We start from the raw sequence: 16,979 nt of genomic DNA on the forward strand, positions 1-16,979 counted from the left end.
GGTCCAGTGGGTACAGGCGTTGTACTTGTAGTAACTGAATTGACACATGCTCCCTCCTTGATGACTCCTTACTTGGCGAGGAGTTCGTAGGACGGAAAACGCGATTTTCGTAGTGCCTACAAGAGGATGCGGTGCTGATGCAACACAAACAATCTCGCATTGGTGCTGGTGCAGCGGTATGGTGGTCTGTAAGCTGAAGAAAACAAACAGAAATTGGGTAAAAAGTCTGTGAGCTTGATTGTCCTCCTCTCGACTTAATAGACCAGCTACATCAGCGACAACATGCTGTCTGTTGGAGATCACAAGGAGCAAAGTCCCTAGCGACACTCATGAAAGGCCTAGCCTCACATTGCTCATCAGTAGAGCCTCCACAATGGTGCCTTTTGGCAGAGGCTCAGTACCCTTTGGCATACAGAGAAGAGCATTCGCCCCTTTCAGACTCCCGACTCGAGAACTCCGCTGTCCTCCGGTGCTGGCTGCCGAGAGACCACCATGGTTGTTGACAGTCACGATGGAACGGTGGTATTCTGGCCTTCCTGGGTCCAGGCTGAAATCGTGCGACAACGTGACCGAGACTTTGGTCAGCCCGACGGGCGATACTCCTGACATGGCGTGCAAAGAGGGAAGGACGAAGAGATGGAACGTGACCAGAGCCGAAGCAGGATTGCCTGGAAGAGAGAAGACCACCTTCGAAACACGCTCGCCCTCGTTGTTCTTAACTGGCACGGTGGCGAACGTCGTGGGCTTTCCAGGCTTCATGTTCACCCGGCCGAAATGGATCGTCCCGCCGAGCGACCTCTCGATGGTCGGTTTCAAAAGATCAAGCTCTCCCATGGACACCCCTCCTGTCGTGATGAGAACGTCTGCCTGTCGCATTCCATTTCTCAGGGTTGCTTCCAGAGTACCGGGCTTGTCGCTGGCAATTCCCAGGTCGATAACTTCGTAGCCACAATCTCTGGCTGCTGCTATAAGGGTAGGTCTGTTGGTGTCTCGCACCTCTCCCAAGCGCAGGCTGCCAGGCCGATCATGGTTGACAATCTCATCTCCGGTTGACAGCACGCCGATCACAGGTCGACGGTATGTCTTGACAGTGGCTGTCCCGACAGCAGCCAGGAGGCCAATCTCGCCGCCGACCGCAGATACTTGTTCTCCCCTCCGAAGAATGACGGTCCCCTCCCTGGTGTCACTGCCAATCTCCCGAATGTTTTCACCCTTCTTCACTCCATCGGCCAGAATCTCGACCTCTTTTTCTTCCAAGCCGTCATCAGTCATGGTCTTAAGGACGGTGTCCTCAACCATGACCACAGAATTGGCACCTGGCGGTAAGGGAGCACCCGTTGTGATCCTTGCGATCTCGCCCTCCTTCAGTGCGGGGGCTTCGCCAGGAGCGGCATGGGAGACGGAAGTGACGGGGAATACCCCCTTCATGTTGCCGTCGTCAGGAACAACAACAGCATATCCGTCAACAATGCTGGCGCGGAAGGCAGGCACGTTTTCTGTGGCCTTGACATCCTCTGCCAGAATAGCGCCGACAAGATCCGAGTCAACCTTAGATGAGATGACCACGGGCGCTGGAGAGTGCTCGTTGATCAGGGACAATGCTTCTTGGACATCCAGCATGGGATATGGCGAGGATCTGTGCCTCCTTGTAGGGCCGAGACTGGGGTCGTTCGACATCGGGTTCTCGCCGGATTTTGTATGTCTGACAAGTGCGCCGTGTCCATGTGCATGACCTTGTCCATGATTATGTCCATGATGATGATGATGGCCATCGGATAGACCGTGCGAGTGCGAGTGGTCTATTGGATTGATCCCGGCATCTTTCTCAAGCTTCTTCACTCCGCCGGCGTGAAGAGTTCGAGAATCACCACCTGCAACCTGAAGACAGGCATGAGGAACTGTTTTAATAACAGCTTGAAGGTTTTCCTTAGCTCCCTTTGGGGAGCCCGGGACAGTTATGATGACGGTTTTATTCCTTACTCCGGCCACTGGTCGTGACATCATGGCAACTAGAAAAAAACGATCAGTTTTACAGACGACACAACGGGATATGAGTACTGTGGCCTACAAGGAGTTACACTCAGCGATGCAGCTAGCATACCGTGGACGAGGCCCGGTGCGTGCTTGTGTATGAGAGGCGAGATGGCCTGATGAAATATTAGGTAACTAAGTCAAAAGCTCTGTTGCCCGAAAGAAATCTGGGACAAACCTCTGGTGTCTGGTCCGCCATGGTAAAACCCGTGCCTCCCGTGGTGATGATCAGGTTGATGTTGCCGGCGTCGCTATCAGTCCATGCTTTAATTTGCCCTTGTATCTGCTCAATGTCGTCCGACACAATCTTGACATCGACGACATCCCACCGGCCAGCCTCTTCCTCTTCGAAAACGGATCTGAGGGTCCCTTCGGAGCTGTCCTGGGCCAAGCCCTCGGAGACGCTTGTAGAGATGATGAGGATAGCAGCTTTAAGTGGCTGGCTCATGTTGATTCCATGTAAATTTGCCAAATCAGGGGGGGTGGAGATCAGATGCAGTAAAGGATTGTTAATATAATAAAGCTTTCTGGATTGATTTTCACGAGACTGCTATGGAATGGTCACCTCTGGGCAGTGAATTGACCGTGACGTCCTTGGAATGCTATTGTTCAACAAGAACTTTAGAGAGGGGTTGTAGAACAGATGCAACAGGGGTGCAGCCACTCAAGCACCTGTAGTCATGGTATTTGTTTAGCGCCTCGGGTGTTGCCGACACCCCCTGAAGATCGACCCTTGATAAAAGCTCTCACTCTCACCACAAACTCCTTGGAACAACAATACCATCTCACCAAAGCCTGCCATTTGCCTGCAGGTAACACCAGAAGCAGGATGGTTCGAGTCAAGGAGCGTTATCTTCTCATCAATATCCTCTATCCAGAGGGCGCTCGCGATCCGTCCAGATCAAACCTGCCTGACATTCTGATCTACAACCAACCGACTACAGATGCATTCACGGCCCGGACATTCATGCACGCTATCAAGGCGGAGATCACAACCTTCTTTGGAGACTATGGCGCTGGAGCCGTTGAGCGTACTATGAGAAGTATGAAAAATCTCTGCAGTGACTATGGACACCTTAAATTTCCATTCTGTTTCTCTGCTGCACGCAACTATTGTGGTTGCTGCTGTTGCCCTATCCTCGCTCACGTCCGCGCTTTTGCCTCCCTCATAGTTTACTAACCGCCATCGCAGTCAAGTACCTGTCGAACGCCACATCGACGTGCATCCTGCAGTGCTCTCGGGACCACTACCGGCTGGTCTGGGCAGCTCTGACCATGATGGACCGGGTGCCGACCAAGCGTGGCCCCGGCAGTCCATGTGTCTTTCAGGTAGTGCGTGTAAGCGGGACTATCAAGAAGGTTGAGCAGGAAGCCGTCCGCAGGGCGAGACTGTTAATCCTCGCCGCAAAGGATGAGATGGCTGGCAAGGGATCTGACGCCCTCGGCTCTCTTTTTGGGGCCAAAGACTCGGCGAAAGAGGTGGCCATGGTCGATGTTGATGACGACTCGGTCTCTGAAGCAGATTTCGACGATCAAGATTGATGTCTCTCATTTCCCTTTGCGCACCACCTTCACGCCACTATCCGCAGGAGGCATGGGCATGTCGTCGAACTCATCATACCCATTATCGGTTGAAGCCATGGCCTCCGCTTGCGCCTCGCGATTTCTGGCTTGCTCTTCCTCCTCCTTGGCCTCGAGCTCGTCGTACGCCTCCTTCTGGTCCACCCACCGCTCTTGAATGTCCTGGACCTGGAGCAAGGACGACTCGTTGCGCATCGCGACCTGCCACACCGTGTCGTTGGCACCCTCAGCGCCTCCAAACACATAACCGCCAGCTCGATCAATCACTCGCAAGAGATGCATCATGCTCTTCTTGTTCTCGACAGCCAGGACTTCGAACTGGACCATAGCGAAGCTCTCTACCAGGTTCGCGACGGCTTCATTCAGAGCCCTGAATTTCTCGCTGCGCAGTACGGGAGACTCCTGCTCGAGGCTGGGGAGGAGATGTGAGAGGTCTTGTACCTCGGTGTAGAAGTCAAGGTTGAACGGCAGGGCATCATATTCGGCAACCTTGTCAATCTTGGTCAAGACATTTATATGTGGGAGGTCCATCTGCATCATGGCTCGGAGGGCGAGGAGGAGGTTCGAGATGTAAAGAGAGGGTTGCGTCACGCAGAAACTGTCGGAAAGGTGCAAAACGACCAACTGAGGGCCTGGTCAGCGTGAATTCCCTAAGAAAGGGAACATTGTTGCACTTTGTCGGACGTACCCTGAATCCCATCTTCTGGAGCCTGAAAAAAATGTTCCGCAGCGAGTTGTGATGGGTGTACAACTCGACCTGGCCGGGACAATCAAATAGAATGTAATCTTCGCCAAGCTCTTTCAGACCTTCCTCCAGCCACTCAAAGTTGTGTTCAAGCTCTTCAAGCGCGTAGAGAACCCCGCCGTTCGGTCCCAGATTGTCGTTTCCCATGATCTCTTCCAGAGTCACGAGGTCGCGGATGTCGAGGGCGCACGGGTAGTTCGTTTTGTCGTTTGCAGGATCGAGGTTGACAACGGAGCAGGATCGTCCTATTGCACCCAAAAACTGGTGCACTGAAGAGGCAGGGCATCGTCATCAGTCAGTATCGACCGTCTTCTGATTGGGGCCGCCTGCAAGGAGACTCACTGCCATCGCAATAGGTACTTTTGCCTGCGCCGGGACTCCCAAGCACAAGCTGAGCAAAAGGCATCTTGGTCTGGAATCAGAAAATTCACGTCTGCCCAAGTTTTAAATCCAAGCTCTGGTCTGTTGTGTCGCAAGTTGGCCAAGCATAGACATGATGTTGACAAGGTGTTGAAAGGGTATTGCAGCCGCTGCAATAGCAGTAGTAGATTGCCCCTCCAAAGGCTGCGTGCGGGCTTGACAAAATGCCTGCAGGGATCACATAAGCTAAGAAGCTTTCCCTTGTCACTGCTGCAACCACTACCCCATGTGAATATCAACAAGACGATCCAACCTCCCATCCAACTGCTTTTTTTCTTCTCCCTCTTTACTTTCACCATTCTCAGAGAAAGTAAAATCCATACTCACAATATGGCTCCAGGTATGTGCACGTGAAACCACCCCCAATACCAACTTAGCAGCGGGTTGCTGACGGACCCCTCTCTTGCTGCAGCAACACAATTCGAAGTCGCGCAACCACCCGACGACGCCGTGTCGCGCGTCGTCTTTGCACCAGATTCGTCGACAAGACTTCTCGTGTCCTCTTGGGACAAGCACATCTACCTGTACGAGATTGAGGATGGCGACTCACCATCAGCGGCGCTGGTGCGGCGGTTCGAGCACCGCGCGCCGGTGATGGACGTCTGTTTCGGTAGTAGCGACAGCGAGGCCTTCACAGCCGGCCTGGATCACAGGGTAGCAAGGTACGTAAGGTTCAGTAAACTGAGGAGGACCTCTAAGCAGAACGCTGACAAGAACGCCACCGCAGGATCGATCTCGAGACGGGCGAGCAGACCATAGTGAGCGAACACACCAAGCCCGTCCGGTGCGTCGTCTACGACCCAGAACACCAGATCCTGGTCTCCGCCTCTTGGGACGGCACCCTCCACTTCCACAACCTTGCCGCCCCAGGCAGCCCGCCCGCGGTCGTCTCCTTGCCGGGCAAGCCGCACGCGATGGCCGCTTCTCCGACAAAGCTCGTTGTGGCCATGACGGCGCGGCTGGTGCACATCTTCGACCTCCCCACCGTCGCGAGGCAGCTCCTCTCTGGCGGCGGCGACATCCAGCCCTGGCAGCACCGCGAATCCTCGCTCAAGTTCCTGACTCGTGCTGTGGCGTGCATGCCAAACGATGCCGGGTACGCCACGTCCAGCATCGAGGGTCGCGTGGCCGTGGAGTGGTTCGAGGACAGCACCGAGTCGCAGGCGCGCAAGTACGCATTCAAGTGCCACCGGCAGGCAGCGCCCGAGGAGGAGGGCGGCGGCGATGTCGTGTTCCCTGTCAACGCGCTGGCTTTTCATCCCGTGTACGGCCAGACCTTTGCGAGCGGCGGTGGTGACGGGACCGTGGCCCTGTGGGATGCAGAGGCCAAGAGGCGGATGAAACAGTACCAGAACTTTGGCAACAGTGTGGCGAGCCTGTCATTCTCCAAAAGCGGAAAGTATGTTGCGGCAGGCGTATGCCCTGGTTTCGAGACGGGCCAAGAGGACTATAGCGGTGCTGGGCAGACCAAGGTGGTGATCAGGGAGTTGAGCGAGACAGAGGCCAAGGGCAAGGGAGCAAAGTGAGGGGGGGAAAAGAAAAGAAAAGAAAAGATACCCTTTCTAGGTGCGATCACCGGAATAGAGATGGCGGTTCCGCATGGCAACCTGCAAGCTCTGCGAAACAGCATGTGAGGTGAGGACTCCGCGTCTCTTCGTATGCTCCTTTAACTTGAGTTCCAGAGAAGGGCGCATCGCCAATGGCTATAGATGGGAGATGGCTGATCTGTATCTGAAGTAGGCTAGCTATCGAGTGAGATGCTGACCGACAAGACATACTCTCTGCTTGAAGAAACGGCGGCACCGTCCAAAAATGAAGTTCATGTCATCTTATCTCCTTTATTCTCGTTCCCCAACCTGATTCTCGCTCCGTTCCTGGCCTGTCCAGTGCTGTCTATTTCCCATCATAGGACTTATTAGAGCCATGATCTATCGAGGCTGCTATTCTTCATCAACATTTCGTGAGGATGTCTCTGGCGTGCGAGCGGACGCTCGCAGCCACTCTTGAGGATCCGGACGAAGAGCGAGAGTCGATCCACCACAGTCTGACACGGGCAGCATCCGCTTTGGAGGAAACCCACCACCCAGCGTGTCGTTCTGCTAGAAGTCGTCCTGCTGCTTGGATGATGCAACCCCATTTCTAGACGCCGACGCAAGTGTGAGCGGAAAGCTGACGAGGTCGATTTCCTCATCAACATCAGCATCATCACGATTGTTATCCTGACAGACTAGAAGAACGACCTCATCATCGCGAAATGGGCCTGTTCCATCATCTTTCTCCTCCTCGTCGTGAGCAACAAGCAGATCGACGGGCTCATCGGTGTCATCAGACACAATCTCACTGATTCGACGCTTCGGACGGCTACTCGTGTTGCTAGGCTCGGATCCAGGCTCGTCGGTGTCGAACGTCTCCACAGGATCTTGACACTCGATGCGGATATGCGAAGATCTAAAGTCTCGTCTTTTGCTTTGCATGCCCAGATTTGTGACTGGACGCCTTTTCTTCTGTCCCCTCAGCCAAGTCGGGCCTTCCATCTTCTGGGGAAGGGGCTCCTTCTGGGTCAGCTCAAGACGGTCGAGATGGCTAACTGAGGTGAGTTTGCTTCTGCGAGCCTTGGTCGAGCAGGGATTTGGTCGTGCTTCTCTGTCTGTGAAACCATCGCCAATGGATTTGGTCATTTTGAAGCTGTCGCTGATACGCGCGTCTTTGGCCTGGCTTGCACGAAGCTGTGAAATGGTCTTGAAACCCTGCAGAGGGGCAGGTTTGCTGGGGACAAAGAAAGGGTCCATACTGCTCGGCTTTGACTTAGCAGGTGTCGCCGAGAGTAGCCTGAAGCGTTTGATGCGAGTCCTGTAAGAGGGTGAGGAACTCAGACTATCGAGCCACTCTTCGAGTCTCGAGGATGCTGGGCAAGACGTTTCAACAAATGGTTCATCTGCTCTATGGCTTGCGTCCTTACCTTCGTCATCGCCCGAATCTTCCGAGCTCTCTTTCACTGCGGCATCATGATCAGCTGCAGTGGTCGCGACCGAGCTTGCGTGCCTTCCAGTCTCGTTGTCATCTTCAAGACGCGTGCCGGCCTGCTCATCTTCCTGGCACTCGTCGCCTGACGTCGCGGTCTGATGACCATCTGCCTTTGAGCGTACGAGCTGCTCTTTGGCGCCAGCAGCCTGCTTTCGAAGAAGAGAAGGGGCGGACGAACTCATATGCTCAAGGAACATATCGGTTGGTGTCATACCGCCGATAATGCCACCGAGTCTCCTCCGCTTGCGAGTCGGGTGGGGTGGAGTGCGCACTATTCCTTGCCTATCCCCGACAGGATCACCGATGAGGTCTGTCCCAGAAAGTCGCTTCAGTCCTGACATTCGTCTGGTGGCCAATGCAGGAGAGGTGGCCCTGCGGCTGAGGGCGCGGCGAGAATAGGTTCTCAGGAGAGGTTTCGTGGTGAAGGTTGAGGCTGCTTCAGGAACAAGTGTGTCTCCAGACATGTTGGCAGTGGCTTGTGGTTCAATAGTTTTGAGTTTCAAGACTGGCGACGAGTATCTGGAAATGAAGATTGGAATATGGCGTGAAACACACCGCAAAATCCTTGGGCGCGTTCTTCAGTCAGTTATAAGTTGGTCGAAGGCTGCAGCTTTTTCGTGGGAAAAGTTTGAATAACGGGATCAAGAAAGTGAATGGACCCCTATGGGCTCGAAATCACAGAAGATGACCGAACTAGAAGGGAACGCGAGGTGGTGGACAAAAAAAAGGTTGCGCAGTGGGTTCTGAACGCGAGATGAGGAGAAAGTGGCAGGAGCTCTTTGACGCATGCGGCACGATCGCACCTAGCCTACCAACCTCCTTCCCTCGCGGTACAGCTCCCGCAACACCAATTATTTTTAGAGACGTCGCATGTCGACGACTTCTTCCAACTGAATACAAACTTCCTACCATGTTCTGGAACTGCTGCAATGCGATCCGCATGTGGTGCTGTCTACGGTCATCTACGTGAGCCAAGCCGAAGATCGAGAAGGAAGCCTTGTTTATGTTGGTGCCTCTGGAATGGGGAAAGGATAGAATGGCTTGATCCCAACGAGAGCACCATGCATTTCCTCATTGTCTCCCACTAAGAAGTAATTTGAAAGTAGAACACAGACGGATGCTTGGAGATGATATATTTTGTGCATATACAAAGTGCATCTTCGTTATTTCTTTCCCCCCCTCCTAACACGTCCAGACGCCAACGATACCGTCGCGGCGTCCTTCAACCAAATATCCATCCCGTAAACGTACACGTTCAACGATAGCCGGTGTTTTGCCCTCCTCAGCAGCATTGACGCCCGCACCACAATCCCACTGGCGGGACTCAAGCTTATCGTAGACCTTGACGACGTCCTCACCTGCGGCAGAGACTATGCGACGGCCGTCGAACATCATGCCCGTCACGGGATGGTCATACGCAAAGGCGTCCGAGATGGAACCGGTGCGAAGGTCCCATATCTAAATCGAGATGTCAGCAGCGGAATAGCAGTAAAGAGTCATAATGGAAGATCTGTCTTACCCGAATGCTCCGATCCAAGCTGCCAGTCACAAGATGGACATCGTCAAACTGTAGGGCCGTCACCGGCCCAGTGTGGCCGACTAAGCTGCGGTGGACCTGTCCACTCCGCAGATCCCAGAGCCTAACCATACCGTCCGCAGTTCCACACGCGAGAGCAGCATCAAAGACCTGCAGAGCTCCCACAAAATCGGCGTCCTGTGCAGGCGCCCGTGTTGTCTGCGCCCACTTGCCCTCTCCTAAGGTGACGGAAGCCTGCGCTGCAGCCCACATGACATCTAGAGTCTGCACACACCGGCCCTTCTCCAGATCCCAGTGTCGAATCGTTTTGTCCGCGGAACCGGAGACCAGAAGATCGCCTCGGAAGTGCAGGGCAGTGATTTCGGCCATGTGGGATGAGAGCGTCGTCAGAGGACACTCGTCCATGCTGCCGGCAGGCGGTTCCACTGGTTGATCGTCGGGGTTCTCGAAAGCCATACCATCCTCATCGTCGTCCTTGTCCAGCTGCTCTCCAGCAGGATCGTAGCGAGCCCTGCTGAGGTCCCAGAGCCGGATAGTAGCATCGACGGATCCCGTAGCACAGATGTTGTCTTCGACCTGCAGGGTCTTCACCGAAGCCGTGTGTCCCTCCAGGTTCCCGATACATCGTCCTGCATTCAAGTCCCAAACCCGGATTGCGTCGTCTAGCGCTGAAGTAACCATTATCCCAAAGGGTGCGTCAAAGTCCATAGCGGTAATAGAGTCCTGGTGAGCACGAATTTCGCGGATCGACGTGCCGGGTTCGTAATGCTCATGCAGTATAGGCATTGATTTCCTGCGCAGGTTCCTCGGCTTCTTCGATCTCGACGGTGTGCTGTCAGCTGAGGGCAGTTTCTCGTAAATTGACTGAGACATGAACCCGGCCTCGTCGTCCGGACCCTCGCTGCCCTGTGTGGGCGTTCGCAATCCTGCCACCGACTCGGCCTCTGCCAGCAGCTCTTCAGCCTCCTCCAGACGATTCTCCACGTCCACAACTGTTCCTGGTTAGCATAGATTCGTTTTTTCCCCAAGCCAGCAACCTCAGACCTACTGTCGTGTTCTAATATAGCCTCCTCCTGCTCAAAATTTGCTAATCTGTCCAACACAATCCTCCGCATGCCGGCCAGGTTTGCTATCTTATTGTCGATGTCCCGGATCTCGCTGCTGGCCATGTTCTTTCGTATGCCCAGCATCTCAAACTCGTGCATCATGGCTGCCTTCTCTTTCTTGAGCTTCTGCACCGCCTGAGGGCTGTCGGGCTGGACGCCGCCCTCATCGATGAGCTTCCTGCCCCTCGACACCTTCCTCCTATGCTTCTTGCCCAGTTCTGTATAGTCCGGGAAGGAGGCCTGGAACCCCTGGAACAGCGAATATGAGTTGTCATCTTCTGGTATGTCCTTCAACAGGGCGTCTGGAACATAAGACAGGGCGCGGTGTTGTATCTCGCTCGTGGACAGCCTCGACCGCACCATATCCGTAGGGGTCGTCTTGGCCATGGAGAACATGCTCCGCTGCAGCGTTGGCCGCCGCAGCTGCTTGGAGACCTCGCCCATGGCCTGGTGGTAGTGGCCACTTGTCGTCGGGTCTGACAGGGGGCCCATGAGGTGGCTGGCCGTGGTGGTCACTTTGCGGCCGAACGCCTCGAGGCCACGAGTCTGCATGGCGAACGAGTCTCTTGTCAGTGACACGGTCCCTCCATCGTCAGGGGACATGGTGGAGGGAGGTAGAGCGAGAAGGTAACAGAGCACAGAAAAGTTTCTTGCGAACAGGACTCAGGGACAGCGGTGCATCCTGCGTACCGATATGATGGACGAATCATTGTCGCCGTCGTGAAAAGCATTGTGGTCGTCAGAGCTGGCCATGCGTTAAACAATGGAGCACAAGTGGGTACTCGATGGAGCTGGCACGGAGGCGTTGGTCTCGTCGCGGAGCTAGATGCCTATTTGGCGGGGAAGAACGTCTCGAGTTTAGTGGGAAAGAATCTGTATATTGAGAGCAGTAAAGCTTGAAGATGGCCAGGAAGGTGGAGAGTCTGGTGCGATTGCGGGATTAGTATCAGACTGGGTTGGTTGCTGTGGTTGAGCCTGTTCCAAGCAAGCTGCAGTGGTAGCAATGACCCACGCGAACAAGGCAAGGCAGAGGCGAGTAGTGGCAGGGTTCCAGAACGATGGAAGCCTGCAAGAGAATACAGGGATTGGAGCTCTGTGACTGGTCCTTCTGACACCGCCTTCCTCTTCCTCTGCCATGACGTATATGCACTGTACTGTCAGGACACATGCCGTGCAGTACTATTACAGAGGCGTGAGAAGGATGGTAAAATACCTACCGAGGTGCTAGATACACAGTACCACTTACAGTACGGGCGGCCCAAGCTCCACTGCAGCTGCGGTCATCGGCTGGCACAAAACCGGCATATCTCATCCTGCTCCGGTCACCGCAGCATCGGATCCGAAACCTGTAGGAAGCCGGAAGTGCGGAGGGTAAGACGGCGCCCAAAAAAAGAGAGACGAGGCCACTGCAACCTTGCAGTTGTCAACATCGTGTTGGTAGATCTACATCTACGCGGCTCTCCACTCCTGGCCTTTTCACGCCAGCCAAGCCGCCTCTGCACAATCTTTCGAACGAGCCCTTCCGACGTCTTCTTGAAATCCTTCTTTCTTCAGTCAAGCAAGTAACGACGCCCGCCTCCTCACGATGGACTCCCTAATCGACCTCTCCGACGCGTCCAAGGCGCTCGACCTCTCGCGCATCCGCTTCCAGCTCATCCGTCTCGAGGACACCATCACCTTCCACCTCATCGAGCGCGTGCAGTTCCCCCTCAACAGTAACATCTACATCCCGGGCGCTGTGCCCATTCCCGGCTCCGACCTGTCCCTCATGGACTGGTACCTGCTCGAGCAGGAGAAGCTGCAGTCCCTCATCCGCCGCTACGAGTCTCCCGACGAGTACCCTTTCTTCCCCGTCTCCCTCAACAAGCCCATCCTCCCCTCCATCGACTACCCGCGCATCCTGCACCCCAACGACGTCAATGTCAACGACAAGATTAAGGCCTTCTATATCGACACCTTTTTACCGCGTGTATGTCCTTCCTTCGGCCACGGCGATAGGGGCGTGTCGGCCGAGAACTACGGCAGCAGCGCTACCTGCGATATCGCGGTGCTGCAGGCCCTGAGCAGGCGGATCCACTTTGGCAAGTTTGTCGCGGAGAGCAAGTTTCAGAGCGAGAGGGAGAAGTACACGGCAATGATCAAGGCGGGAGATACCCAGGGAATCGGTGAGGCCATTGAGAACAAGGCGGTAGAGAAGCAGGTCCTGGAGAGGCTAAAGCTCAAGGCCGAGACCTACGGCACAGATCCCTCGGTGAAGGATGCCACTCGCGCCGATCAGAGCAAGATCAACGTGGATGCCGTGGTAGCTATGTATAAGGACTTTGTGATACCTCTTACGAAAGAGGTGGAGGTCGACTATTTGATGCAGAGACTAAAGACTGCGGAGGAATGATCTTCTGTGCCGAGGAGCATCAGGTGACGGAATTGGTCTGGCCAGAGAGAGAAAGAGAGAAAAATCCAAGGCGCCACAGTACGGTCGTGGCGTTCATGTCAAGATAGACAGCGACCTTTGAAAAAATCACAGATACGCACGAGACAGGTTCTGTCACTAACTTGGGCGCATGGGATTAGATAGTCTGGCAATACCCACCTTCTTGCTCATGGGTGCAAATTTGTCTCTTCGTTCATTCATTGGGGGCTCATGTATTCCACCACAGCCTTCACCGCAGCTGGGAACTTGGCGGCTTCGATCAGCGTCATGTAGCCCATACTCCTGACACCCATCTCCTGGAACGCCCTCTTGCTATCCGCCGAGTTTTCGTCGTCTTTGGTAAAAGGATAACTCCCAGTCGCGACCGCATGCTTCTGTAATATCTCATCCTCCGGGTGGAAGTAAAACATGGGCGCCTCCTCCTTGGCCTTCTTGCTCTTCCGCGACCCCTCGTCCAGGATCGACTGCACCTCGTTGTACGTCTTGGACACGACCAGGTAGTGCGTGAAATCGTACGGCTCCTTGTCCTCCACGGCCGCCTCGATCTCGTCCACCAGCATGCTGTACATGGGCGGCGAGATCTCGGGCGGCATGTTGATCAGCCTCTCGCCCAGCACAAGACCGACGTGGTTCTCCGCGAGGACCTTGGGCACCGTCGAGGCCAGCGCCTCGTTGCCCGACTGCGCCGCCTTGCCCGAGAGGTACCCCACCAGGTCCGCCACAGGCTTCTTCTCCCTGTGCTCGCGCAGGTTGAGCGCCGTCAGGAATGCATACGCGTCGTTGGCCTTGGAGTCGACCTTGACCGTCGAGCCGATTGTATTCTGCTGCAACATCAGGTCTGTGAGCCCAGACATGTCGAGCAGCTGGGCGTCGACATCGAAGAGCTGCCGCAAAAGACCCTTGACGCCGTGAAAGTCAATCTCCGTGTCAAAATTGAACCACTCAAAATCCACGTTGACGATGTCGAAGTCCTATAAGAGGGCAATGGGGCCGCTTGTTAGTGAGACGGACGTGTAGAGTGAGCTGTGTGGGGCACCGGCTGGGCGGGTTTGTTTGTGAGATTTACCTCGTCGTCTGAGCTGCCGTCGTGGTCCATTTTGTCTCCAGAGGCCCCTGCAGGCTCGGTCTGGCCATCAGCCTCTCTTGCGCGCTTCTTTCCCATTGTTAAGTGTGATCCTGGACTAAAAGTGGTGTTGGTTCTTTGACTCAACCAACACAATTGTCGAGGGAGCAAGTCGAGGTGAGGTGCCAGTCCAACTTTTTTCCCAAGGGCTGCCCCTCGCTAAGCCCCTTTGAGCACGAATGATAAGCTGATAATGCACTCCCATGTACCATAGTGTAAGTACTACCACAGTAGTACTGTACGACAGCTTTACCAGGGCCTATACTGTACCTCTACACCAAGGTAGAGCTTTCAGGCACACTTCTGTAAGAGAAAAATCCTACATTCCATCCAGTTCAGTCAGAGAAACTCTCAATGCTCCCACACGATGTTTAGCAAAGGCTGTCTAACACAATCTGCTTATGGTTCGGCCATCTGAGGCATCTTCTCTTGTAGATACGTATGATCAATATACTTTTATTTTCTGGGTCCATATTTATGCGATGTCTACACTTGCAAACACAGTTTTCATCCATGATGTCCCTGGCTCTGGCCTTCATGACTGGCTTGACTTGGTAAAATACAGCACGTCGTTATATTGTGTTGAAGAAGCACTGCTGCTGTACTAATATTGTCGAAAACTTTACTACCATTAGCAACATAGTTGCAAATGATTGTCAACCACAGGTTGTGATATCTGACAGGTTATCGTCCACTGCTCGATATGTTCAGGGTTGGCCAGATGTGATATCCACTGCAGAATGCACTGCTTCCCGGACAGTCATAGCTGCCCTGTACTGATTTGCTTATCCTGGCAGAGTCTTGGATAATCCTTGGGCCCAAATGTTTCAAAGCCTACACGGCCACACACATTCTTCAGCGCCATCGGTGTTCACTAACATATCTCAAGTATCCCGGGACGCTACTTAATAGCCAGGCCGGTAGCGGTAAGGATCCTCTCCTCGGAAACGCCCAGGGCCTCGATCGCCTCGGAATCCACGGTTCCTTGGGGGTCGATCTGGACGGCGGCCACCATCATAGCGCGAGAATCGATTCTCGTCAGTGACAGGTGGACGAGGAGGCCTTACATCACCCCTGCGGGAGTCGGTCACACTGCTGGTACCCGCCGTCCCGAGCCGTTCGCGGTGAAGACGCTCTTCGTGCTCCTTTTGCCGATGGGGAGGCCTGATGCCGATGAAGACCTCGCGGCCGCGATCGACAAAGGAATCCGAGTTCTCAAAGGTGAAACGATGGTAGTCCTTGCCGAGATCAGGTGGGGGAGCTCGTGAGTAGAAAGAGCGCATGTTCTCGAGGCGACGCTGAACTACGTCTTCATTGAGAGGGGTAAAGAAGAGGCGTGGATGGGCGTTGGTCTGCTGGCTCTGCGGACCACCGGGAGTCTCGAAAGGCGGACGAACACCCCTACCTCGAGGTCCCTTAGGTGCAGCTTCGATACCAGGGTAAGTCGGGCCAGCTGCCGGTCCGGTGGGAGGTGGCTTCGAAAACGGTTTGCTGTCGGAGCCAACTTCACGGTGGATCGCCACCACGCTTCCACCATCCTGCTCGTACACGACCTCCCAGCGTCGTCCGCCTCGGGGTGAAGTTTCTTCCCGCTCGATGAAGTCCTTGACTTGACGCGGTGGTACAAAATCGACCCAAAGTGGTTTCCGGTTCCGCTCGTTGGGCCACACCTGATTGTGCAACGCGGCACGCACGCGTTGCGCAGCCTCGACTGACGCCAATTGCACAAAAGCATGAGTGCGAATTGTATCGAGATAAGACTCTTCGATGAGGTTCGCGTCAGGTTCGCTACCTGGCGGTGTTATCAGCTTGACAATGTACTGCTCGACCATCTCGGGTCTCAGTGGCCGCATGAGTTCTCGAATGTACAACGAGGTCGTGGGCGGATGGATTGATGGCATTGGAATATCTCCAACACTGCCTCCTTTGTGATCGCCTTTCGGCAAAGATTCTGCTGGCTGTGTGACCTCGGTTCGGCTGTCCTCGTACTGAGGTTGCTGTGGCTCAATTGTAGTCTGAGGCGTCCCAGAGGGCCTTCCTATGGCCACGCGCTCTTTGATTGCGTCCTGAGTACTGGCATCGAGCGGTACAGACTGCTCTTGCGAGGGAGAGACCGCAGGCGCCGGCCTCAAGGGCTCTTCTGTAGCCACAATATTGGCACACGTCTCATCTTCTCTAACATCCGGAGACAGGACTCGAGCCTCAGAAGCAGACATTGGGAGCGGTGCCACCGGCGACTCTTTCACTGTCGCTTGCTTCGCGGACGCTTCATCTCTGCTGGCTCCATGCAAGTCTCGAGCATTGTCGGCGCCAAAGCCTCCCAAGTTCCGTGCATTGGCCTCGCTCTTGGTGATCTCTGTTGATGCATCCTGCGTTGCGAAGCCGTTCTGAGGCCTCTTATGTGGACTGCTAGACAGATCGCCTGTGTCGAAATCAACAACGTCTTCGCGCTGTTCTGCCTGGCGCTCTTCCTCTTGTCGAGCTCGTTTGGCCGAGGGCGGTGGTGTTGAGGAACGCCTCTTTCGCTTCTGCATCTCGGCGGCCGCATCGCTCGATGGTACGGGGGTTGGCAGAGGCGCTTCATCACTGGCCTCTGGGGAGGCAGCGACCGTCTCCGTGGTAACGGGTATGGGCAACGTAGCGAGTGATGATTCGGCAGTCGCGTCCTCGTTCACAGTCGCAACCGCGTCAATTACTGACAATGGTTCTGTCGTAACCGCTTCTGGAGCTGCCACTTCTTGCATGGGAACCTCATCAGCAGTGCGATTCGTTTCATCCACTGGAGGGCTGTCATCCGTCGCGGGGCCCTCTGCCGGGGCAGCATCGGCGTCGGCTTCATTTAGGCGTTGAATCAGCTCTGCCTTGACACCCCTAGTGGGCAAGCCTCTGCTGGACAGTACTGCCCTCAGTTCAACCACCTTCATGCTCGACCAGTCGGTCATTTTGGTTAGGTGCGGTGGGGGCAGCACTGGTTCGGGTGC

The 16,979-nt window shown here is 54.8% G+C and overlaps 9 protein-coding genes across 9 annotated transcripts; 4 read left to right on the forward strand and 5 right to left on the reverse strand.

Annotated features, from left to right (window-relative positions):
- Positions 1 to 327: 327 nt before the first annotated feature.
- M406DRAFT_254875 (uncharacterized protein) lies at positions 328 to 2,479 on the reverse strand (the record flags this gene model as incomplete). Its single annotated transcript, XM_040916991.1, has 4 exons — positions 328 to 1,733; positions 1,782 to 2,009; positions 2,069 to 2,147; positions 2,210 to 2,479. 4 exons carry the CDS (start codon positions 2,477 to 2,479, stop codon positions 328 to 330), a joined length of 1,983 nt encoding a protein of 660 aa, XP_040778743.1.
- A 381-nt stretch (positions 2,480 to 2,860) lies between these two features.
- M406DRAFT_224415 (uncharacterized protein) lies at positions 2,861 to 3,414 on the forward strand (the record flags this gene model as incomplete). Its single annotated transcript, XM_040915686.1, has 2 exons — positions 2,861 to 3,074; positions 3,224 to 3,414. Coding segments are annotated over 2 exons (405 nt in total), but the record flags the coding sequence as incomplete, so codon positions are not given.
- A 165-nt stretch (positions 3,415 to 3,579) lies between these two features.
- On the reverse strand, positions 3,580 to 4,763 carry M406DRAFT_39368 (uncharacterized protein; the record flags this gene model as incomplete). The annotated part of the gene is made up of 3 exons (XM_040924100.1): positions 3,580 to 4,236; positions 4,301 to 4,626; positions 4,700 to 4,763. The coding sequence occupies 3 exons, from the start codon at positions 4,761 to 4,763 to the stop codon at positions 3,580 to 3,582; spliced, it is 1,047 nt and encodes a 348-aa protein (XP_040778745.1).
- A 344-nt stretch (positions 4,764 to 5,107) lies between these two features.
- Positions 5,108 to 7,062, forward strand: M406DRAFT_350736 (uncharacterized protein; the record flags this gene model as incomplete). Its single annotated transcript, XM_040922572.1, has 3 exons — positions 5,108 to 5,117; positions 5,190 to 5,439; positions 5,505 to 7,062. 3 exons carry the CDS (start codon positions 5,108 to 5,110, stop codon positions 6,301 to 6,303), a joined length of 1,059 nt encoding a protein of 352 aa, XP_040778746.1. The 3' UTR covers positions 6,304 to 7,062.
- A 615-nt stretch (positions 7,063 to 7,677) lies between these two features.
- On the forward strand, positions 7,678 to 8,461 carry M406DRAFT_102109 (uncharacterized protein; the record flags this gene model as incomplete). Its single annotated transcript, XM_040914987.1, has 1 exon — positions 7,678 to 8,461. A coding segment is annotated over one exon (347 nt), but the record flags the coding sequence as incomplete, so codon positions are not given.
- Positions 8,462 to 8,920: 459 nt separating this feature from the next.
- On the reverse strand, positions 8,921 to 10,996 carry M406DRAFT_288997 (mitochondrial division protein 1; the record flags this gene model as incomplete). Its single annotated transcript, XM_040918831.1, has 3 exons — positions 8,921 to 9,259; positions 9,321 to 10,330; positions 10,387 to 10,996. The coding sequence occupies 3 exons, from the start codon at positions 10,994 to 10,996 to the stop codon at positions 8,984 to 8,986; spliced, it is 1,896 nt and encodes a 631-aa protein (XP_040778748.1). The 3' UTR covers positions 8,921 to 8,983.
- A 1,012-nt stretch (positions 10,997 to 12,008) lies between these two features.
- On the forward strand, positions 12,009 to 13,049 carry M406DRAFT_80270 (uncharacterized protein). The gene has a single exon (XM_040926001.1). The coding sequence runs from the start codon at positions 12,030 to 12,032 to the stop codon at positions 12,834 to 12,836; it is 807 nt and encodes a 268-aa protein (XP_040778749.1). The 5' UTR covers positions 12,009 to 12,029; the 3' UTR covers positions 12,837 to 13,049.
- On the reverse strand, positions 13,031 to 14,106 carry M406DRAFT_355712 (uncharacterized protein). Its single transcript, XM_040923233.1, has 2 exons — positions 13,942 to 14,106; positions 13,031 to 13,846 (listed from the first exon to the last, which is right to left on the reverse strand). The coding sequence occupies exons 1-2, from the start codon at positions 14,035 to 14,037 to the stop codon at positions 13,073 to 13,075; spliced, it is 870 nt and encodes a 289-aa protein (XP_040778750.1). The 5' UTR covers positions 14,038 to 14,106; the 3' UTR covers positions 13,031 to 13,072.
- A 399-nt stretch (positions 14,107 to 14,505) lies between these two features.
- M406DRAFT_61582 (uncharacterized protein) lies at positions 14,506 to 16,940 on the reverse strand (the record flags this gene model as incomplete). The annotated part of the gene is made up of 6 exons (XM_040924742.1): positions 14,506 to 14,548; positions 14,904 to 15,060; positions 15,131 to 15,915; positions 15,988 to 16,091; positions 16,440 to 16,610; positions 16,779 to 16,940. The coding sequence occupies 6 exons, from the start codon at positions 16,938 to 16,940 to the stop codon at positions 14,506 to 14,508; spliced, it is 1,422 nt and encodes a 473-aa protein (XP_040778751.1).
- Positions 16,941 to 16,979: the final 39 nt, after the last annotated feature.

The sequence above is a fragment of the Cryphonectria parasitica genome, assembly GCF_011745365.1.
Source record: "Cryphonectria parasitica EP155 unplaced genomic scaffold M406scaffold_3, whole genome shotgun sequence".
Taxonomy (NCBI): domain Eukaryota; kingdom Fungi; phylum Ascomycota; class Sordariomycetes; order Diaporthales; family Cryphonectriaceae; genus Cryphonectria; species Cryphonectria parasitica.